General features: G+C 41.1%; 2 protein-coding genes across 24 annotated transcripts in view; one reads left to right on the top strand and one right to left on the bottom strand.

Moving 5' to 3' along the window:
• Positions 1-94: 94 nt before the first annotated feature.
• Positions 95-8,779, top strand: kif9 (kinesin family member 9). Its single transcript, XM_044175918.1, is given in 21 exon segments — positions 95-414; positions 1,906-2,077; positions 2,313-2,419; positions 2,519-2,749; positions 3,236-3,319; positions 3,435-3,527; positions 3,772-3,919; positions 4,043-4,107; positions 4,202-4,279; positions 4,449-4,517; positions 4,876-4,980; positions 5,102-5,157; positions 5,282-5,369; positions 5,510-5,640; positions 6,915-7,100; positions 7,230-7,438; positions 7,866-7,994; positions 7,997-8,029; positions 8,150-8,229; positions 8,434-8,517; positions 8,640-8,779. Coding segments are annotated over 21 exon segments (2,340 nt in total). The 5' UTR covers positions 95-318; the 3' UTR covers positions 8,736-8,779.
• Positions 8,780-8,925: 146 nt separating this feature from the next.
• Positions 8,926-23,769, bottom strand: part of scrib (scribble planar cell polarity protein) — a 71,403-nt gene continuing 56,559 nt past the window's right edge. For 10 of the 23 annotated variants that reach the window (XM_044175895.1, XM_044175901.1, XM_044175899.1 and 7 more), the window contains 14 exons: positions 23,311-23,433; positions 22,506-22,616; positions 22,068-22,118; positions 21,117-21,263; positions 20,524-20,683; positions 20,218-20,416; positions 20,050-20,139; positions 19,778-19,960; positions 17,954-18,106; positions 17,240-17,379; positions 16,669-16,706; positions 16,052-16,126; positions 12,267-12,321; positions 8,926-11,024 (listed from right to left, as the gene is read on the bottom strand). In XM_044175895.1, coding sequence (XP_044031830.1) covers positions 10,888-11,024; positions 12,267-12,321; positions 16,052-16,126; positions 16,669-16,706; positions 17,240-17,379; positions 17,954-18,106; positions 19,778-19,960; positions 20,050-20,139; positions 20,218-20,416; positions 20,524-20,683; positions 21,117-21,263; positions 22,068-22,118; positions 22,506-22,616; positions 23,311-23,433 — 1,662 coding nt within the window. In that variant the 3' untranslated portion in view covers positions 8,926-10,887. Of the gene's footprint in view, positions 11,025-12,136; positions 12,167-12,266; positions 12,322-16,051; positions 16,127-16,668; positions 16,707-17,239; positions 17,380-17,953; positions 18,107-19,777; positions 19,961-20,049; positions 20,140-20,217; positions 20,417-20,523; positions 20,684-21,116; positions 21,264-22,067; positions 22,119-22,505; positions 22,617-23,310; positions 23,434-23,769 lie in introns of all 23 variants that reach the window. The other 13 variants (XM_044175902.1, XM_044175907.1, XM_044175910.1 and 10 more) reach the window with 10 other exon arrangements.

Raw genomic sequence — 23,769 nt, 5'->3', positions numbered from 1 at the left:
TTGAGTGTAATGAATGACTTAATAATCAGATTAATTCAACCTTGATAAAATTCATAGATAGTCAGGTGGCACACTGCGGGTGCGCGCTTTGCCAAAATGTGCGCGCGCGGTCGTTGCCATGGCGCTGAATGGAGACCACAGAACAGAGGAGCATTAGTGCGGATAAAGTTAGCTGAAATGACCCATTCTCACCTGAAAACCTCATGTTCGAGTAGTTCAGGTGGATTTAGTTAATATATTTGTAGAGTCTGATACAGTTTGTGAGGCGGTTTACTTTGAGTTTTGTTCTGTTGTCGTCGTGTTTCCGACAGAGGTGGTATGAAGGCTCACAGCAGTGAGGTCGGGGTGTTTGTCCGAATCAGACCAACGGCAAACTTCGCCAAAGACTTCATTGAATGTCTTCCTGACGGACAGGTAACTAGCTTCGTTTTAATCCCACTACTATTAAGATCCAGTTAAACTACATAGTAAGATAGTGTGAAATAAAAATCCGGGTAATGTAGAATTTAGAAACAGGTTTTTTCCCGTTGTTGAGGTTAAAAATAAAACTTTAAGCTAATGCATCTTTGCAGTTAGGCGTCTAATTTAGAATTGGTTAACAGGAGAAAACTGGTTAAATCTACTAGGTTTCATGTATGCTAGGCCCGGCCGTTTCAACAGATATAACTATCATAAGTAATAAGCTAAATTCAGACGTAAAGTTTGGACATGCTACACAACAACAGTTAACCTCCACCAACTTTAGCCGAGTTTTCACCTAAAAGTTAATGCTTGACTATATGTGGTTATGCTTTCCGACTTTGAGAACTTTTTACTTGATAGGCCTTTTTCATGGCAGACATTTTGACATGTCATAACAGAAAAGGCACAGGTGCAAATGATTACATTAATGAGGGCAGCACTCCATTTAACTAGGTATCTAGTTCCAGGGCTCTCATATTATGCATGATTGCTCACTAGCATGCCTCACTGGGACAATTAAATTGAGTGGAGCCATCATTAATGGTATTACTTAAACATGTGCTTTTCTTGGAAAATGACAGAAAATAAATCTGCCACAATTTGTTTTATCGATTAATCATTTGTTTTTTGTCATAAATGCTACTGGTTCCAGCATCTAAAATGTGGGAATTTGCTGGTGTTCTTAGTCTTCTTTGATAGTACATTGAATATCTTTGGGGTTTTGGACTGTTGGTTGGGCTCTGGGAATTTGTTGTAGACATTTCTTACATTTCTCTGACATTTTATAGACCAAACAATTAATTGAATAATCGAGAAAATTGACAGATTAATTGATAATGAACATAACCAATGGTTGCAGCCCTACATGCTACACAAAAGAAAAACACATACAGTATATACTCAGTTGAAGGTTTATTGGGTTTACCTAGTTAAAACTAATGCAGTATAATACAACAGCACTGCAATAAATCCTGCCTTCATGAAGACTATAAGTTTCATTTTTAAAGCACTTCATGTTGGTTTTTCCTGTAATCTGTATATTAATATCTAATAGAGATTTTTGTTTTAAATTGATGGATTAATAGCCACTGAATTAGTGATAGTCACAGAATTATCTTGCTGTAGAGTGGCCAAGAATTTCACCACATTCATATCCGTAATGGCTAATCTTACCCCAAATGTTGACATCTTGGCCAGATTTACCTGTTTTTACAACCTTACTTCCAAATATAATTGAGAATATCTCAAACAAAGGTGGAGACAGTATTTGCCGTTCCAGCTATCCAACACAAATTCATTTGGTTATTTTGTCCTGGAACCTAACAAAGCACAGCGGACACCTTGTGCCATCATTTCAATAAATGCATTAGTGTTTGTGCTTGAAAATAATTCCTGTGTTTAATAGTGTTCACTCAAAACTTCTTTTTGTGTCTTGTCCCTCAGACAGTGAACATCTGTCACAGGAAAGACTCCAGGAAGCCCCAGGACTCCAGGAAAGGTCAGCTGAGCTCCTGGTCATTCCGGCTGGAAGGCGTCCTGCAGGATGTATCCCAGGAGGAGTGTTACACCCGAGTGTGCAAACGGGTGGTACTGGGAGCACTGGATGGTTACAACGGTAGATCTGTTTATCTATATAAACTTAACAGTGTGTAGTATGTAGTCAAGTATTAATACCAGATAAGCGTACCCAACTTAATGTCAATGTGACTCTATCACAGCCAGTAAAAAGGCCCAGAATCCCTTGATTATATTGTTTTGAGTGTTTAGTTTTAAAGATTTTCATGATTTATCCTCCAAGAAATTAGTGTAAAGTCTATAGAGTTTTTAGTGTCTCCTTTTGTGTTTTTCAGGTACTGTGATGTGTTTTGGGCAGACAGGTGCAGGAAAGACCTACACCATGACAGGATCCACAGAATCATACAATCAGAGAGGCATCATTCCTCGGGCCCTTCAGGAGGTAACTCACATCATGTGGAAATTTTAACCTCTGAAACACCCTGACTGCTCCACTTAAGTATAGTTTAAAAAAAAAAAAAATCTCTAACACGCTATTCAGGTGTTTGAGGAGGTGGAGAAAAGGACAGACCATGCCTTCTCTGTGCACCTGTCCTACCTGGAGATCTACAATGAGACCCTGGTGGATCTGCTGTCATCGCTGCAAGGCTCACCACACCCGGCTCCTCGCGGTATGGTGGTGATGGAGGAGCCGGGCAGAGGGGTGTTCATCAGAGGTCTGTCTCTTCACCCTGTCTACAGTGAGGAGCAGGCTCTGAACTTGCTGTTTGAGGTGTGTTGTCTGAGGCTTACAGCTGTAAAATCCTGTTCAAGTTGAAGGAATAATTTAGCCTAAAAACAGAAATTTTGTTATTAAAGTGTATATGACCAGCAAGCATGAAATTAAAATGTTTTCATGCTTCAAATTGTTGATCCAAAGGTCCAGTATCATCTTTTCTTTTCTATATTGTTCCCACTGAGAGCCCCCTGCCCATGTGGCAGAACACACTTGTTTCTTATCCCTCAGAAGATTTGAAAATACAACCAGAAATTTTGTAGAGGATGTAAAGTGCAATTTTAATTTAATTTTCATTCTAGTTTTTTGTGCTGTTGTTTGAATGTTGTTTTTTTGCCCAGTTTTTAACAGTTTTTATTGTGAAATATAGTTTATGTTGTTTTTATTTCATGCCTATTTAATTTGTATGATCTGTAATCAGCATTGGTTGGCTAGGTAGTGTTGAAAGTTGAACCTTTTTATAAACTGTTTTTCTTTACTCAGGGTGAAATGAATCGGATTATTGGATCTCATGCCTTGAACAGGAACTCCTCCAGGTCCCACTGTATCTTCACTGTGCATTTAGAGGTATGAGTCCAATTATCTTTATGGTTTACTATGTTGTTTACTCTGGTCTTGGTGGTAAACATGCCTTTTCCTGCATACAATTTTAAGTAGGTTAAAATGTCTTTCTCATTCACAGTCTCGCTCACGGACTCTGTCTGAGACCAAGTACGTCACCTCCAAGCTGAATCTGGTGGATTTGGCTGGGTCAGAGAGGCTGGGAAAGACTGGGGTGAGTTTGAGAATGACTTCACTTTACTGCATGTAAAACACATTACTGTTTGAGTAAGGCAATGTCCAGGTGGGATGTTGGCTCCATGCACTCTATTGCAAGTGTGGCTGGTTATATTAAAAAATTCCTTCTGGATTTTTTTTCAATCCTCGAGCCGAAGTGGAAAAAATATCTATATATATCTGTATTATTGGTCACATCACTTAACCTTTTCTCACTTCTTGTCACCTTCCTCGTCTTCCAGTCAGAGGGTCAGATGTTAAAGGAAGCCGTGTACATCAACAAGTCCTTGTCGTTCCTGGAACAGGCCATCCTGGCCCTGGCAGACCGTCGCAGAGACCACGTGCCCTTCAGACAGAGTAAACTCACACATGCCCTCAAAGACTCACTGGGTGAGACTGCCAGGCCCTTGGTTTTTAACAACGCTGATGATAGCTGATATTTGGTAGTCTAAGTGGTCCTTTGCTGTGTAGTAATACTTAAAACAAACATAATGTATTTGTCTGTTTCTGTAGGAGGGAACTGCAACACTGTGCTTGTGGCCAACATCTATGGTGAGGCTGCACAGATAGAAGAAACAGTAAGGAGTGGAATATATGATATTCAACAGAAAGTAGTGTCTTACTGTACTTGGTGCGATTTCAGCTCTGGATGAAAACTTATATTCTTTGCAGCTCTCTACTCTGCGTTTTGCCGGCAGAATGAAGTGTGTCCGGACTGAACCTGCTGTTAATGAACACATGGATCCAGCAGTGAGTTCACATGAAAGCACACATACCACATAATATGACACACAAACGACCCTGGGAAGTCATACATGAGTAAAAATATGTATTATTTTTGTTTACAGCCTGCATTGTGCTGTACTCTGTCAGTCATCAGACAACCAATTGATCTCATGAAATTTACTGTTGTGATTAGGCTCAGATCAAGAAACTTCAGAAGGATGTACAGATGCTGAAAGAGGAACTGTCCTTCTGTAATACATTGGTGAGTAGAGCTAGCAGAACAATGGTGAGATGCCACATATTTCATTATAATGTGTTAGTTTGTTGTCGTGTGTGTGTATATATGTGTGTATGTGTCTATCTATATATAAGAGAGAGAGATTGATTCAAGGTGTTGCTCATCTTTTTATTCAGTAGTAAATGTGTGCAAATTCAAAAATAAGTCTTAATTTTATAAAAGGGAAATATTGTAATTCAACCTGTATTAAAGTATGTAACTCACATGGTATGTTTAATTATCAGACAGTGCTTTCTAATGTTTATTTTAACACATTAGAATCAGAAACACATTCAGCTGGTTTATATTAGAATTTAAATGCCTATCATTCACCCTTCACCAGGTGAACCGGCCGAGAATCACGTACGAGCCATTGTCTGAAGCCCAGCTGGCTGAGATCCACAGCCAGATTCGGAGGTACCTAGAGGGAAGCCTGGAGGAAATCAGTGTGAGAACATAACAAAGAACAAAGTTATTTCCTCCGTTACTTCCTCTGCCATTCCAAATTTTGGCTTGGAATTTTCTTTTTGAAGGCTTTAAGTTTCTCTGTGCATGACATCTAATTACAGATCGTAAGTATCAGGCAGGTCCAAGCAGTGTTCGCCCAGTTTAAGCTTGCTGTACAGTGAGTATCATCTACCTTTTGAAATCTGCAACTACAGAATGCAGTTTATTTAGACACAATTTGGAACAAGGCTTTATTTGCTAATGGTATATGATTCAGCATGTTTATGTATGTATGCGAGCAGGGAACAGGAGCAGAAGGTGAAGGCTCAGCTATGCCAGACCTACAACTTGGTGGAGAAAGACCAAAGTGCTAATGCAACTGCTCTCAAGGTCAGTCAACATCTGATTCACAGTTAAGGGCACCTCATGGAAATTGGTAGTTGTAATCCTATTTGTCTGTTGTACCAGTGACAGCCTGTTTAGTGAACAATTCACGGCGATTGAGCTTTGATTAGATGTTGCTTCTTTAGGAGTGGTATACCAGAGGCAGCAGTGAGTATGTGGAGGCCGGCAGCTTTGGGGTGTCTCCTCACTCACCAAAAAACGGCCATCGCCCAAGTTCGACCAAAGCCAAAACTAAGAAGTCTAGGGACAAACCGAGGTAAGTGAACATTTTAGACTGGAGCCACTAAATTGTGCTGATATTCAGTGTCTTTTAAATGTGACAATTCATAACAATGCAAATATTTTCAGTTTCCCCTTAAGTCTAATTTTCGGGAGAAACATGTCAATTTTTGTGAAATCAAAACTCTTCATTGAAATTATTCTAGACCACTCTCTGGGATACTAACAGGGTCAGTTTTTTTCCTCACCTGCCACTGTGGCCGCTTACTCAACATTTCAACCGGTCATTAATTTTTTTTTGTCTTCTGAAATCTTTGTAGAACACTTTAGAATTGTAAACACTGAGTCAGTGGTACCAAACAGTAGAAATATGGAATATATCATGTAATCTTAATCGCTCACTATTGTTAATTTAAGAATTGCTTTTAAAAAAATAATATTGATTTAATTTATTTCAGCCACCATGGCAGGTGACCTGAAATTTTTACCTGCCACAGCCATAATTTACCCTGTATTTGGCAGGTGCCAATTTCATTCATTCATTCAGCAGAGGCTGTGACACACGGTTTATAGAGGCAATTGAAGTACTTTAAAACCCTTAGTGCCTGATTGCTGCAATTAGCATCAAAAATCACACTTCTCAGATTCATAACTCAGTCAAATCTGAACACAAAGGCATCAAACAGATACACATAAATTCGCTTAGAAATCAGAGAAAAAAAGACGCTCCTTATAACTCAAATCTTGAGAATCATCACATTTTTCAACTTTTCTTCAGTATTAAAGTAATCCAGTGACAGTTATCTATACATCCATGTGTACACTGCCAACAGGAATTACTAATAGCTAATTCGACATACTTTTAATGGTGCCAGTTTGCCAAAATGTGAACCAAAAAAAAGGCTTATTAGTTACAAGTTGTAGCCCACAGCTTTCTAACAAACTCCATGGCAACATTATGCTTCTTGTTTACATCCCTGAAAAGCATTATTGGAACTGTAGTTCAATAACTTTGAGCTTGATTATCTGCTGAATAGAAGTAAGATAAATAATAGGTGTGACAAAATCCATTAATATCACATTGCACTATAATTTTTTTTTAATTATTTTTGAGGCTCAGAATGTCCCATCAGCATGGGCGGGTTGCCACAGACTTTGAGAACCCTTGTTCTAGACCATTAAATAAATAAAAGCCAACCTAGCACCAGTTATTGGCCTGATAAATTGTGTACTGATTGAAGCCTGCAGGACTGGACAAAGTTAAAAAGTTAGTTTGGTTTTCCTAATGGCACACTCGATGTGATTATCCAGCCAAAACAAGAGACAGGGAGAGGGGAATCCAGTTTCAAAGAAGCATTTGGAGAGTGCCTCCAAATCAAAGGTGAATTCTGTCCAGACACCTGAGAGGGAACAGGAGTCACAAGAACCAGACGCAGAGAGTCAGGACACACAGGAGTCACAACTGCCTGGCAATGAACCCTTCCAATATGAGTATGTGTATGTATGATATGTGTATATAGTCTTATCTATTAAATGGTCAGCTCAGATATCATTGGTAGTTCTGTAAATGGAATGTGCAGTGTTGTTTATACCTTAGTCACTGAAAAGTTTGCCGTCTCTGCCCAGCGCTACTCCACCCAAAGAAGAGGCCTTTGAGGATTTTAAGGTCGGACAAGGCAGCAAGATCAACCACATCTTTAAGGAGAACAAATTGATGCTGCTGGAACGGCGCAGTCTTCTTCGACAGCTCACTGAGGAGGTCAACGCTGTCAAGAGAGAGATTGACTGCACCACGGCCAACATACAGCAGCACAAGGAGATGAGAGAAGGCCAAGGTACTTCTGTTTGTGTCATCAAGAAAATACTTTACCAAAGTGGTAATGAGATGCCTTGCTGCTCTTAAACCTCCCATGAAATGGAACCTTATCTTCCCTGATGTGAGGTATTTCTTGAAACATGTTCCTTAACAAGCTATTAGAGAACATTTTCTGTGAATAAATTGCTTACAAATGACTTTGTGCTTAACACTTGTTTTCAATCTGGTTTTGGTACATGTTTTTGTTTGAGAGTTCCTTAAGGGTCAAATTGTATTACTGTCTCAAATTGAACAAATACAACCATGCACTGTTTTTTTGGCCATACCATTTCAGTAATAAGAAATATCGTTTGAACTATATCTGTTCCTTTTCTTCTTCTTTTTTTTTTTTTTGAGTAGTCCTGCCAAAAGTTCTGAGATTTTTTTCATTGTGTTTTTGTATGAAGGTCAGTATTTGGTTGTGGAGGGGGAGCCTGATGCCACTTTATTAATGCAGCTCAGAGAGCTGAAGGCCCTGTACCGGCAGAAATATGAGGTGCTGCGTGACGTCAAGGCAGAGGTCAACTACTGTCAGCACCTGTGGATCAGTGCAGGGTGTGCCTGCTCTCTGGTCAGTTCCCCAAATATCTTGTATCTACTTCCTCCCTGACAGCTTAGAGCATTCTTAGCTGAAACAGTTGGTACCTTAGAAAGCTCAGGAAAAATAATTAATTTATCGTGTGTGTCCCAGAATTTGAGAACTGGTACAAGAAGTCTTTCCTGGTACCTGAGGAGGAGCTGGACATAACTATGGATAAGACCCTCGAACAAGTGAGTCTGCCTCACATTTATAACATCGCATCTCTCATGTAGAAGCTTAACGCATCTGTATAGTTTTCCCTAAAGCAAACCCTGGATGTAAAGAAAGAACAGGTGCATGACTCATATTTTCTAAAGTCCCACTTAGTTGCAAGCAATGGAGAGGAAATCGTTTTTGTTTGTCATGTATTGGAAAAGTTTTCCTGCTGATCATAGGAGGTGGATGCGGAGGAGCAGCTTCTTCCTGGCAGCCCCAGCTCTGAGTCTTTCTACAACGCCCACTACAGAACGCTGAAAAGAGTGGGTGTCCCATCCATAATTTGGTCTAGTCACCTCACCAATCACTTATGTATTGCCAGGTTAAGTAGAGATATATATTAACCTGTAAACAATTAAACCTTGTTTTTTTTCTGTTTCTACAGAGGAATAACAGGGCGATGTCCTTCACTCCGGTGCACAGGAACTCGTCTGCAAGGTCTGGACAGAGAAGACTTAATCCAATTCTACCTGTTACCTAAGTGAGTTTTATGTACAAACTAAAGTTAGTGAACTACACAGTCCACGTGTGTATTTCGGTAACTTTCCTTTTTAATGGACCTCTGTCCACTAAATTGCCCCATTCACTTCTCTACTTTGGGGTTTTTCTACTAATCTTTGCATTGTAATTTGTACATTAATAATCAAGCACAAAAGACACAACACAATAAATCAGCTTCTTAAATGAAAAGTAAAATTTATTATTCCTGAACCACAAAATAGACTTCTTTGGTTGTACAAATTCACTAGTTACAGTCTTGTATGAGCTCTAACCCTTGACCCTAGGACTTCTGACCCTTTCCCTCAGACCTATTTGCAAGTAAAAGCCCCCAAAGAGAACTCAAGACAAAAGAAAAAACACAAAAACTTGAAACACTGCATTAACAATGTAGTGAAACCCATCTGAAAAAAAAGTTACCTACTGTAAGTTTAAAAAAAAAAAAAAAGATCAGCCATTGCAAACGTTATCAAACAAACTGAATTTCAGTCAGTGAGAGCAACATGGAAAGCTATAATTAGAAGACCCTACATTAAATTAACACAAATGCTGTGATTCTGCAAAAGATACCCATCAGATGCAGTGAACTGAAAGTCTGAATGAGATCAATGACTTGAGAAGGATTTCTAAATCTGTTCTGCCCCTCACAGCTCTCCCATTAATGAACCAATATACATGCAGAGAGCATCCCGATACAAAGCCTGTCCAAACCCAGACGCATCAGCAGTCCAGACACTTGCTTGGTCTAGGTCAAGACTGGCTCAGTGTCAAACCCAAAGTTTGTTTTCCTTTCAGTATTTGTACATTATTCACACAATTAAATGATTTTTCAGTGGCATCAGATTTAAATTAACCATAGACAGAAAAATAAAACACCTGCTACCTTCACGTCACTCTAGAATTCCTCCAGATAAATTCAAGGATAGAAAGTCATTCACATTGATTTAAGAAAAAAAAGCAATACCCTAAACAGATTAGGGTAAGTACCATTAATTAATAAATGTTGCTGAAAATGCATGTTATCAAACTTTAATATTTGAGTTTCTGTAAAACTGCCTCCAGTGGAGTCATATTCTCTACAAGGGGAATGTAACACAGTCAATAAATCTGGACAGCCAAGAGTCAAAAGTTTTGTTATGACCCATTACTGTGCAACAGCTATACTTTGTCCAAGCAGTCTAATTTGTAGATATGCTTTTCTCAAAACCCCCTGGGGAATTCATAAGTGTATATAAAGTAGATTAAATGATATAAAGTGATATGCAATTCATTGGTTGAAAGCTTTGACTTAGTGACCCATAACTATTATTGAAAGAAATTATGATAAGCATCAGTCATGCTCTTTGTGCCCAAAAGGACTGGATGGGTTAAAAACAGTGTCAAATAGAACGCCTTCAATTTTAGTACAACGATAAAAACAATAAATTACTTTAAGATATACGTTCTTAAAAGCTGAGCAGTGGCAGTGCAAAAAAAAAAAAAAGATATGTATTGTGTTTAAGTTCTCCACAATTTGTGACTGTGAAGGTAGCAGGAAGTTCCCTCCTCAATTAATATATACACTCCTGTCCTCCCAACTCTCAAGAAACCCCTGACATTTTACAATCTATTCACTGAAAGCCTAAAAATATCATTCAAGAAGTTAGTATAGCTATGACCCATTTCTTTTATCTTCCAGTATGTTGTTTTTTTTTTTTTTTAACAGCAAAATCATTGGAGGTGCAAGAAATAAAAACGAAAAACTTCACCTTCTTTTTAAAATAGATCAGCTTCTACTAGGTAAACCGAGTGAAGAACAAATAAAAACAAGAATGATCTGTGAGTAGCAATCCTAGTTAACCACACTAGCTCTTTCTGGCCCTTGAGGGACTGTTGAGCAACTTGCCAACTCATCCAGACTGTATAGGCAAGACTGGCACGCAGGATATAAGTGAGTGTGTATGTGTGGTGACTATCAGCTTCATAGTCTCTGCAGTGGTTATATATAGGAAAGTAAATCTCGCTCTACTGACGCTGTGTGTAGTGTTTAGTGACTCTGCACCTCCTGTGGATGCACCCACGTGTTACCAGTGCTCCACAGTGAATGTAAATGTGTGTGTTCGCATTATGTCTTTACATTTCTTCTCATTGAGGTGTTACGTGGGCACAGCAGTTTCCAGGCTGCGGCGGCCCTGCCTCAGTTTGCGCTTGTTGCTGTACAGGGCCATCTCCTCCAGGGCTGAGGTGGCAGGCAGAGGGGTGGGTACCTCAGCCTCAGGGCTTGCAGCAGGCCCTAGGCAACAAAAAAAAAAGAACAACTTCAGTAACAATCTATCAAGCTCCTGCAGTTTAGCTTCTTTTCACTTGACGATCACTCCGCAACACCAGCTCTGGAGCATTTGACATCCCTTAAACCTGCGAAAGAAGCCCCACATTCAGATCAGCAGCTGGAAACAAGCAGGACCCAAAAGTTTTGAGAAAAATCCCAGTGAGCACCCAGTGACTGCAATTCACATCAAGTCAATGCCATTAAAGTTACTTCAAGAAGTTATTTGCAATCCCTTGGTTAAAAATATATTTTTCCCCACGCAGTGTGTTTACATGCACTTAATGATCGGTTATGGTTGGCATATTCAGTAAACTAACTTCTTGGCCATGTATACGCTTAACTCGGTTTCTAATTGGCATTTTACATGTATGCATGTGCAGGACAGACATCAGACTGAGAAAATATTGCTGTGCAAGCAAAGCAGGTGGATGAAAGGAGATAATTGTATGTAGTAATGCATCCTCGTGTTTTAAAATAATTCCATCTAAGGTCAGTAAAAAGTGTCCACCACTGAACTGTCAAATCCAGACACACTTGTACTATAAGGAAAAGCTTTCTTACTGTTAAAATCAGTAAGAAATGCTTCCAAAATAAAGTCAGGGGTAGGGTAGACTTCCTGCATGTATTTGCACATTAACAGTAACCAGATTACTACAGTACATGTACAAACTACATTTTCCATCACCTCCTTTGTAACCTGGTTTCTTATGTGCATGTAAACATACCGACTGACACAAACATGATAATGGAATCACTTTCGGCTCCCTGTAATCACTAGATGTAAGAACACTTTAAATAAATTCATGCACAGTCTGGAACACAGTTAGTGTAAGATTAGTTTAGACACAGCAAATTTCTCTTTGGTCTCAACATCAGTTACTGCTTCATACAGTATGTGGTGGGCAGCAGCAGGCGAAGCACACCCAGGTAGACACACCTGAACCTACAGTTATGCCACAGTTTACAACGGGCAGGTTAGAGTATAAATGCACAAACCAACAAGCACTCTTCTCATATGTTCCCTAAATACAATCAATCACACGCAGACCCAAAAACACATGCACACAGGTTCCTACCAATAGGAGCTGTTTATCCCAGGTAGTCACCTGAATCAAAGGGGATAGAAGAAATTGAGGTAGTAAATGCATTCCTTTCACAAAGCCTGTTCTAATACAATTTAAAATACTCAATAGCTCCAGTGCTTACCTGGGTTGCTGGAGCTGTCGTTGATGAACTGCATGTCATCGCCTGTGTCAGGGGACTGGAAGACAAGAAGAGATGGTAAATAACTGAGCCGTGGGGCTGTTTCAGTAACCAGTAGCCCAGGGGAAGCCTTCACCATGTGAGCAGTAGAGCTGGCAGCGAGGGAGACTGAGAGAACATGTGCCAGCCGCTCACTGAAGCTCCCAATCAGCCACAAAAGCCAGAGTACCTCTACTCGACTACTCCCCCAGGAGAGATTGGCATTTAAAAGGAAAGGGAGGTTAAGTTAGGTCATCAGTTCCGGGGTTTGCTGTCTCTTTGTGGGTGTGCCTACACTACGCAACAAACGGCAACACCAACAAGAGTCACCAACCAATGCACCGTGTTAAGTTATTCTTTCTCTGTGCTGATGCTATTACCAACACCGATAATGTTTTTGTCTTATCATCAGTGTTGAGAAGGTGTTTAATCTACTTAGGGCAGGATATATGCAGGAATCTTGAAGTTATACCTCATCGCCACTTCGAGTTGAATGAATTGAGTGACTAACCCAATGCAAGGTTTATTAGAGTAATATCAGTAATCAGGTATGTGATTGGCAAAGGACAAAAAAGCAGGAAAATACATGGAGTGCGGTGGGGTAGGGTATATGATGTAAAATGACTAACTGCATTTCCCCATAATTTTAGACTTATCACTTTAAAAAAAATACAACCAAAAAAAAAACAGGTTGTAGTCACATTACACTCGTGACATTTGCAAGAAAAAAGTGAAACATATGCTCACTGATGATGTGAGTGTGGTGTCCTGACGTTATCCTCCATTTTTGTGAATGATCATAACGCATAATAATCAAAAAATAATATTTGTTAAACAACATTTGTAGTATACTCCAATTTGCTCATCCTCCTAAAGTCAGCCACTAACCAGCTGGGGTGGATATTGTATGGTGGGGATTGTATCTTAATCTTATCCATACTCTTACCAGTCCTTTTTTCCTTACTAAATAATTGGGGGGTTTAATTATAATTTTTAAAAAGAATGAATTTATAACGGGATTGGAATTGATTTACATTTTAAATATAACTAAACAGTTTCTAGAGCAGCAACAGTAAAGTCACTATTATAAACTCAATATTTCACTGGAAACAAATGTCAAATAACAAAGTAAATAGCCTAATATTCCTGACATCAAAATACTGAGTTTAGTTTAAGTTTTAGACATCAGTCAGGAGGAGACAGGATTGATACTGGAGGACCTCCTGGCCTGGTACCTGGCCTGGTACCTGCAGCAGATGGAGGAGCATCTGCTGCAGGTACCACTTGTAGAGAGGGGAGGGGCTGCCAAAAGAATTTGCCAAATTTTAAGATTTGTGGCAAACAATTAGGCTACATACAGGTACCTTTCATTTTAGCTTGTTCGTAACCATTAGCTATTAGCTTAACATGTACGGTGTGGTTGTACCAAATTCGTCTACTCTTTACTCGAGTAACATTGCCTTCGCTTACCTGGTTCACTGTCTCCACCGCGCCCTCTACTCTGCTGTCCACTGTGTGTGTTTGTGCCTCGGTCAAACACGTAGAGGAGAGGACAGAGAAGCTAGTGCGACTATAAAATATTTTTTAACGGATCTGTATCTGCATGATTCACATTTTCAGGTCAGAAAAATCACGTCCCTGATACTGAAAACAAGCTACAAAATTTAATACCTCTGAAAATGGCGTTTAATACTTTTTAAGACCCCGCAGACACTCTGTAGGGACACTCAACCGACCACGATGACCTGCAAGCTGAGGATTGTGTGACCAACCCAGCACTACTACTAACGAGCTAATGTGTTAACATGTTTATTATTGGCAAGAATTGATTTAAAGAAAATATTTGTTGTCTTTTTACTATTGATTATAAAACTGATACAAAAATTGGAAAGTAAATTATACTAACTAGCAACTTTGATGCAAACTTAATGTCTGGTTAATGTTCATTAAGGGTACAATGTCATAATTTGGATTGAGGCTGACTTGCTACAAGTCTTTCTTTAGTTTCTCTCATAATTTTTACCTTTGTAAATGTTTGCATTGATTACAGTGATGACCCTCACCTTGCAGATCGTAGTGATCCTTTGAGTCTCCTGCATAACTATTATGTTTAAATTACATTCACCTTTCTGACATCAACACAGCCTTTAAACATTATGCAAACACTTACATACAGCGATGTCAATAATATTATGTCTACCAAAGGGAGAACAAACTGAGGTCACACAAGTTCCCACACTCAGAGGAGGGTAGACTGACAGTGACACAGACGACAACAGATTCTTGACCCCAAAAAAGAAAAGACCACTTCCAGACAAGCTCTGCTCACTCCAGGATCCCCCTGCGTCCCCTCCCATCTTCCACACAAAGAAGAGATGAACTGTTTCACTTAAAACTTACACAAACCTTTTACCCTTATGATAGTGCAAGAGGAGACCCTTCAGCAGATCAGTGTTTAAATAGTGAGAATGAGAGGAGATCTAACATGTTGTTCCTCTGCCTGATGTGTGACCCATGTGTGGAACAAGACAGGCATGGAAGTGAATGTGAGAGTGGATGAGATGCAGAGTTTGTGGCCATTTCCCCTGGAACCAATTCTGGTTAGTGGGATCCAAAACCAGTCTGCGTCTCTGCAGCTGGTGAGTGTGATTGATTAGTTAGCTAAGAGATAGATGGGTGTGAATGGTTTGTGAGTGGTAAGTGGGAGACGAGGGAGGAATAGGCAGAAGGGGAGGGAGACCTAGGGATGATTTGGTGTGTCATGTATGTACAGTAAGTCTCGCGATTGAGAAGTGAGAGTTAGTGAACCACACCACTATAGAGCTCAACAGTGAGGTTCTGGAAGTGAAAATCCCATTCATAGTCTGAATAAAGGATTTTGATTATTAAGTAGAATTACCACGAGCTATGAGATTGTGAAACGATGGTACATGCTCCTGTAGAAGCCACAAGTCTGTATGAAATCAACTTTGTTTTAAGAAACACGTTTTATTTGCTCTCTCATGGAGAAGTATTACACTACCCACAATCCTGAAGTGTTACAGCGACGTCTTCCATTGGTGGAGCTAGCTGTTACCATGGAAATGTTTACTGAACCCGCAAACGGCTAGTGAGCTTTTTTTAATTTATTTTATTTACACACTTACAACAGGTTTAGCTAATGAGTTACTTTGTTTACGTTACCCACAGAGATTTCACTTTCTGACATGCTACGTTTTTTTAGAGAATCACTACAACACTATAATAATGACAAAAGGTTAAATTCAAGAAGAAGCGAGCTACTATTGTTTGATTGGTAGTTGTTGGAAAGGTATCTTTTGCAAAAGTTTATGGGCTGCATAGTTCCTTCACTCTTAAAATAAGTATGTATACAGTGGTGTAACTTTTTTTCTGTTTTCCAATCATTTTTTTTGCTCAGAATCAAAATGTTTTATGGTCACAATTCATCTCGTAGTTGGTCGGCTTGGATCCAGGCTTAAAACTCTTATACAAGGGTTTTCTGAAATGTCAACGGAGTGAATGAATGGGAAATTCATTTCCAGAACCGGAGCTGTTATTAAAGTGGGCGGTCACTGTTGAGCTCTATATTGCAGAGCAGGAAGTACTAATCAATCACTGAGCCAAAACCTAGACTTCAGTCGCACTGATGCCTCTTGATTAACAGGGAAACTATAGGGGAGAGGCAGCAGGGAAAGCCAGGGGGAAGGGAGGAGGCCGGGGCCCCTGGGAGCTCAGCATGCAGCCAATACCTGGATGTCGTATACGGGTTTGGAAGAAGGAATGGCAGCAAACTGTCGGTAGTCAAACTTCTTTGACGACAGGGACTAGAAGGATAGCAAACAGGAATGAGCAGAGGTCGAAGGGAGAGGGAAAATAGGAAGACAAGGAAAAAGGAGGAGGGTGAGACAAAGTACAGAAAGGATGAGAAAGGGATGGAGAAGGCAAATGTCAAAGGAGAGGAAAAGGAATAAGGGAAAGGGATGAAAGAGAGGTGGGAGGCAGAGAGGCTAATGGGTGATTCAAACAGCCAGCTGGCATATGATGGGAGAGCAGACTGTGTTCTCAGCTCTGATTAGCTAGAGTGACAAAGAGCAAGATGGTGGATTAATGCCAATGTGTTTTGAAGCAAATGTACTTTTTTCCCTTTTCCAGCTTGTAAACCAACAATCAATCTCATTTGTTGCCTTTCTCAAATAAAAGCTCCTTAAAATAAACTGCAAAGTCAGCATTACAGCTTTGTTCAGATATTTGATGATTCAAGCTCTCTGAGTCTGTAAAAAGGGTACAATAAACTTCACACTGACACAAAGGCCAGAGGAAAAACCAAATTGGAGACTAAGAAAAGGGAAAAAGTTTCAGTGCTTACCAGCCTGCCTGGAGAGGTTAGTCCTCGAAGACTGAGTTCTGTCAGGGGAAAACAGAAAATGTGAAGTTAGAACAGAAAAGCAAGGAGGGCTAGGAATAAATTAAGATTTAGGTTTCATTTGCTTACAAGTAAGTAAAGATGTGTATATATAGTACTTTTTTTTTTTTAGTTACAAAAGTGATTTACAAAATAAACCATCCAGCAGGACGGTAAAAACGCAAGAAAAACAAAATAGAATTTACAAAACAAAAAACAAAAGTTAAGAAAAGTGAGGGAATATATGTGAGGCTTAAGAAGTTTCAAATAAATTGGATGATGTAATAGAAAGAGGCAAATATTCCAAATAATAGGGGCAAAGACTCAGTCTCCCTTCACTTTAAGTTAAGCTCTGGGAACATCTAGTGGTGGTGGTAGTTCTGTATAAAAACACTTATCAAGTAAAGGAAACACGGTACCCTGTTGAAACTGCTTCTGCTGTTAAAATAAGTCTCTTAAGACAAAGTAATGACTTAAAAGAAGATGTATGTCATGTAAACAGGCCTCAGTGGCATTAACGACAGCAGCTTCCTACCTTCCATAGGTGTTGGAGAAGGTGTGGGGGCGGGCGAGGGTGACTCCGTCAGTTGGTCTAGTGTGCCACGTTTCTTCCCGTCCCGAGACTTGGAGATGACCATCTGTGCTTTCAGTGCATCCTGCTCCAGAGACTTCATTCTACAAGAGGAACAACCACCATCAGATTAATTATCGTAGAACATAAGAAAAGACTTAAAGAAATACAGAGACAAAGACTGACAGAGGCACACACCACTATAGGTGGGTGTAGTGCCCATCACTACTAATTTTGGGTGCTCCTTGTCCTGGTTTGCTGTGACAAACAACCGGTTTTAATTTAATTACACAATAAGAGGCATTCCAGGAAAAGGACTACCTACTGCTAGTAGGATTACCCTCAACTCACAAATAGCTTGCAAACTTACTGCGAGCTGTGTGTTAGTACAAATAATAGTATGAGAACAGCAAGGCGCAAATGAAACGAGTGCTGCAGAGAGAGGGGACAAGACAGAATAGACAGAGGGGGAACCGGAGGAAGCTAGAAACAGCAAAGACGTGCAGAAGCAAGACGGCACTGGAAAGGCAGTGGAAGCACTGTCACAGTGTTGCTGCGAGTGCTTGCTTGGACCTTTCCGAACACGGCCTCTAGCAAAATACCCCAACACCAAAGCACCCCAGCACACCCCCACGATGCCGTGCGTCTGGCCCTGGTGGCTGGGGCCGAGGAGCAGACCTGAGCTGGGAGGCTGCAGAGGAGGAGGTACAGGAGGAGGTGGGGGGCTGGGGGGCCTCTGCTGTGCCCTGAGATGCCCTCACTCGGGCCTGGTAGAGCCTCTTAGCCAGGTCCTGCTCATACTGCCTAACATCCTCCTCTAGGCCATAGGGCCTGGGCCCCACAAGGCCAGGGGGAGGGTGAAAGAGAGGAGGAGGAGGGAATAGGATGAGAGGTACACCAGGATGCGGGAGGAATATGAGGAGGAGAGGAAGGCATACAGACAGAAACAGAGAAGAAAACCAAAGAATGGAGGGTAAAACACTGACACATTTAGGAGAGCCAGGAATAATAAATAAGATCCAATTTTTAGACATAAGAGTAGTAAGAGAGGAGACAGACTAACCACACACAGGATGGTGTCACAACACAGAATGAACTGTGAACTTATATTTGGGTTGGCTGCAACTAAAACTGAACCCTGTTACTGACAAAATGTTTATCAGGAAATCTGGAACAGCAGTGTCACTAACCCTCTCTTAGCCCACACAATGTGAGCTTTGAAACAGCAAACAACATTTTGCATGTTCAGTATTTTTGTTTTAGCCTTAGTTCAACTTCAGCATGGCAAGGAACTAATAATGTAAGGGTTCATTTAAAAAAAAAAACATGATGCTACTTTCTTGGGCATTTTGCCTTTATTGGACAGTGACAGCTGTAGATAGAAACAGCAAACGGTGGGGGAGAGAGAGCGGGGATGACATGCAACAAAGGGCCGCGGGTTAGAATCGAACCCAGGCTGCTGCAGTAATGACTCCACCTTAATGGTACGCGCTCTACCAGATGAGCTTTTTATCCACATCATCTTTGGTACTCTTGGTGTTATTTACAAATGTGTTTCTCTCTCTACATCCATGTGCTTCCATCTGCCAGTGTCATCATCCCACTCACGGTTTATATCACCTGTACAGTTACACGCCGCTCAAAGAAAACAAGCCTTCCTGCTTCTGACACCTGCTTTATCCAAATAAATGCAGAGCAAAACTATGATATACTGCAAGTGTAAACCTACTTTGGTGGGAACAGATAAAGCTGAAAATATTTATATTATTGTGGAAAGAAGCGTGTCAAAGCCTTGAAACAATCAGGTGGCACAACTAACGTGAGCCTCTGCAAAAGACGCTGTGGACGAGGTCCCCGTTTGACCCTGTTTATTAGCCAAACTAGTTACTAAAGGTCATTACAGTTTGCTTGAAAAAAAGTGTCTTGAGTTTATGTTAATGCTGAAATGGTTAATTAATTAATTAAATGTTTAGTCAACTAACAGAAGTGTTTAAATAAACTTATAATAATGAATATTTCAGAAAGTCAAAAATACAAAATTGCTGGATTGGTTTTGACAAGATTTGTTTGTTTTTATATCATCGCAAAATTGAATTGTTTGGCTGCTAGTCAGACTACTGAATAGATTTTAATCAGTTTTGGTTCTAGTAACTTCTGATTTCATTTGTTAAAATTTAAACATTTTTGAAATTTCAAAGACAATATGATTCAACAACAATGAAAATAGTGAGTCTCAAGACATCATCGTCATCACAAATGTGAAGGAGACCACTGATGTAAATTTGTTACTCTCTTTACTGGGTTGATTTATCCTGACAGCTTTCTTCTTCCAACCACTGCCAAACTGCTATCACCCTGAATAATACTGCATTTGAACAGCTTAATCAAATTCTATAAAATAGGTAACAGATTCCTTTTTTCTTTTACACATCCCTAATAATATTCAAATAATCCACAAAAACACCTGATTTTATCTATCTAGTCAGAATGTGTTATATTTACCGTGCTGCCCTCCACATGGCTCTCTTCTCGGCCTCCAGAGCTCGTTTCTCAGCAGGGGACAGGTCCTTGTCAGGGGCCACAGCCAGCTCAGGGCTCTGCATACGAAGTCTCTCTTGGTGTCTTCGCTCTGCTTTGGCAGTGCGGATGGGGGCCGCCGTCTCCCCGGGGTACACTGGGATCAGACTGACAAGACACACAAGTAACAGTGATGACTGCTGTGACAAAAACAGCAGCAAAGAGACATTCTAAGACATTGTGTATGATGTAATTACCCAGTCATGGAGTTGGGCCTCTGCTCCAGCCTGAAGCTGTCCTCCAATGAATTCCTCTGAGAGTCTCCCTTACCATCAACAGAGGAAGGCCTAAACACACACAAAGAACTATTAGCTGAAGAAATGACAAAACATTCAAAGCAATAATAATAATATACACCTTCTTACCCTGAGCTGCCACAGTAGCTTGGTGGTGTGGCGCAGTGCTGGGATGGGGTGGATACTGGCTCCACGTTGTACTCCACTCCATCCAACAACACTTTGCCAGAGGCCTTCATCTGCGCCACCTGTTTAGCCAGGTCCTCCTCCTCGTCGTCGTCATCTTCATCCAGCAGGTACTCCCGCGCCCGCTGCTCAAACTTCCTCTCTGGGGTGAGATGAACAGACACAGGTTTGTAAATTTCAAGGGCAGATTAACCGAGTCAGATGTCTTTATTGGCAAAGGATGCTCAAGGAGAAACAATGGAAACAAACCTTCCTCCTCCCTCATTTTCTTGAGGTCATCTTCTCCAACAAGAGAGACTCGAGGTTTGGGTTTGTCTGGTGTTTGCTGCTTCACGTCAATCTCAAAATACTTCTGTCTGTCCCTGAAAGAGCGCTGCTCTGGGCTGTCCTTACCACTAGGAGAAGGACTCTGTAGGGTTATAAGAAAAATCAAGGACAAAATACAAATACAAAATGATTATTGATAAGATTGTAGCACCTGAAGCATCTCCAATATTTACAAATGACAAAACAGCAAAATAAAGGCCATTATTTGCTGCTAAAAAGTTGATTTATTTGCATTGTTGCAGAGCCATTTGCCAAAAGAGCAGAGGATATCACAGGAGATGCCAGAGGAGAAAAGTACAACAGACCGAGAAGAAAGAAAAAAAAATTGCCATTAAAACAGAACCCAGCACCATTTAGCTGATTTAAGATCAATTAAACTGGCAGTCACATTATAGACGTAAAATGACTGTCTCCCAGTCTCCGGGAGCAGAGACACCACCACCGGTCAAGCCAAGCACACCATGGCCCAGACAAAGAACAGGGCTGCTTCTAGATGTGGCGGAGGCGGTGGGTACCTGCAGGTCCGTGGAAATCCTGGAGAGGCGAGGCACTGCTGCCAGGCTCATATACTCCCGACGGGGGGAGACCTTGCTGGTCAGACCCTTAACAGCTCCCTCCTGACCGTCTATGTCATCATCAAACACCTCGTTGTTCAACTCAGGCTGAAAAGGCCACATAAGTCGTCACCAGACTGTCAGACTAAGGTGACTAACAGCCAGTAGGGTTTCTTTACCAGTATGTTTTTTTTTCTCAGTATGTAACTATAGTAAGCTTAGAGCATATCTAAACAGGCTTCGATATTTTATTCTTGCTGCTGCAGATTAAATATTAACTTGTTAAATACTTGTTAATAGTATTGGCCCGATTATAAGACAACCCCCTCTTTTCCAACATCTGCTTTTGGAAAAAGACTTACAGACTAGTCCTGCTGGGACAATTTCCCCGAGATACTGTAAGTTCAAGGAGAAGAGAGTCCTCATCCCTGAAGCATTTTCTCTTGTAAAGTTTTGATCTCTTTATCTTGACATTTTGTGGCTGCTTAACGCATGATTCCGTCTCTGTTCTGTTTCTGCAGTAAAGACGTTGGGAGAAGTTTTCAACTCATTTTCACTCTTCACTTCCTCCGTGGCAGAAGAACACATTACTCAAGCCGTCAGAAACTCCTGCAGGTTGAAACTGGCTTCCTAAAAACTATTGGGGTGAACTAACTTTAAAACACACCCTACAAATGGGCTTGAAAAAAAATTGCTAGCCTAGCAATATTAAGGCTACAAACTACCCATAATGCAACACTGGTACTCTTCAATCAAAAAGAATATTTGTGTGACTGTGTGAACACAGTCCTTGAATATAATACGACTCCCACTTTTTCAAGTATAATGTCGAGAAAATCTCTTATATTCGGTCCAGCATGGTGCAACAGACAGCTGTGCTTTCAATACTGTTTGGTCAATATGTTCACTCACCTCTGGAGAAGGTTGCTTTGGGTGGAAATTGTTCCTCACACCATACAGGTCCTGTTAGGCACAGCAGGATGAGCAGAGTGTTAGTAAATTGAAGTAAACTCAGACTGAGGACAAAGAGATACAGAGCAGGCACACTGATTAGCAGCTGGGATACAATATGTAAAAAAAGGGGGGGATTGAATATTAGTACACGAGCGACACACGGATGGACGAATGGATCAAGACTCAACACCGGTATCACAGATGATGGCACTGGAGTACAAAAACCAACGATGAACGCATTCCACACGTCACAGCACGTCACAGGCCCTCCGACACAGCGCAGGCTCCTTATAGGACAGCCTGCTCCCGTTAGGAAGGGGTGGGGGTAAGACCAACCAATCAGCACAGCATGCTTTTGTCGTTGTGACCCAGGGGAGTCCGGGCAGCACGGCCTACCTGCGGCGGCTCCAGCACTGCCAATGAGCGAGGCACGGCGGCAAATGCCTTGTATGCCTGCTTGACATTCATGGGGAACTCGTCAGGCGAGGTAGGGGAGGGGGCGCGAGGCTGCAGGGGGGAGGGTGGGGTGGGCATGGAGGGGATGGGGTAGGTCCATATGGTAAAGGAACCGAGGGGAGTAAAGGAGGTGGGAAGGACGGACAGACAGAGACATGGAGGAGAGGGTAGACTATGAAAAAAACCAGCAAAGTTGAAGAAGACTGGAGGAGAACAGGTGAACAGCATGGCGGCTGGTTTCATGTGAGAGAGGAGGGTGGTATGCCAGAGAAAGACAGACAGTAGGGCTTGGAAACTTCAAAGCCATGACAGACTTTTCTGTATGAGCTCCTTTGTGAAGCAATCAGGAAGACGTGAGATGAAATCATATCTTCTTCATCATTTTCTGATCCAACTATGCTGCTTGCCAAAGGAAGAAATAAGTGGGACATTTCAGAAAGCTGCAATTATGAGAAATTATGTCTGATTCAGGAGCGCAAGAGTTGGGCTGGATGCTCTGTTTGCAGGTGTAGTTCAAACACAGTTAACCTCCAGGTGTGCCTGGGGGTCACAGACTCAACTCCATTGTGCATTCAAATACAAGTCTTCTTTTCTTTGGTTCTAGCCTCTTTAGAGAATCATTCTCACGCCATAATTATCTGCAGCGCGACACCACTTGAGTGTTTTGGGGCTGTGCAGTCAGAGCAGGCGGCACAGAGCTGAGAGTGGATAGAAAACAGCACTATGTGGTGGTGAGGGGTCTTACAGAGGTCTGGGAGTTGAAGGGGGAGGGGCCATGCTGGAAGGGGTTGGGACTGTGGCCATCCACAGTGGCGGGGGAGTTACTCTGCCGCACACGCCCAACTGGCTGGATGGCACCCGGTCGCGTCTAGAGGGAAAAGAAAAGATATTTTATACAAGACATCAGGCAAGTCAGTTTTGTTAATATAGCCACAAATCACACATTTGCCTTATAATATGTATCACACATGACACCCTTGGTTACAATAAAGAAAAACTAAAAAAGAAAAAAAAAGGACTTTTTATTTAGACACACCAAACTTCAGGATGAATGACAACTCAAAATGAATGGAGCAAATGTTGGTTATGAATCAGAGCACAATTTACCATTCAGATTATTTGTCTATGGTGTTTTGAAGCTCAAGGTCAGTTTGTGCCAAAAACAATACCTAATATCCAATTTTATCTTTACAATCTCAAGTAT

Source organism: Siniperca chuatsi, linkage group LG19, assembly GCF_020085105.1.
Source record: "Siniperca chuatsi isolate FFG_IHB_CAS linkage group LG19, ASM2008510v1, whole genome shotgun sequence".
In the NCBI taxonomy this organism is placed as follows: Eukaryota; Metazoa; Chordata; class Actinopteri; order Centrarchiformes; family Sinipercidae; genus Siniperca; species Siniperca chuatsi.
Note: the sequence above shows the minus strand (reverse complement) of the source record. Positions and strands in the feature narration are given on the sequence as shown.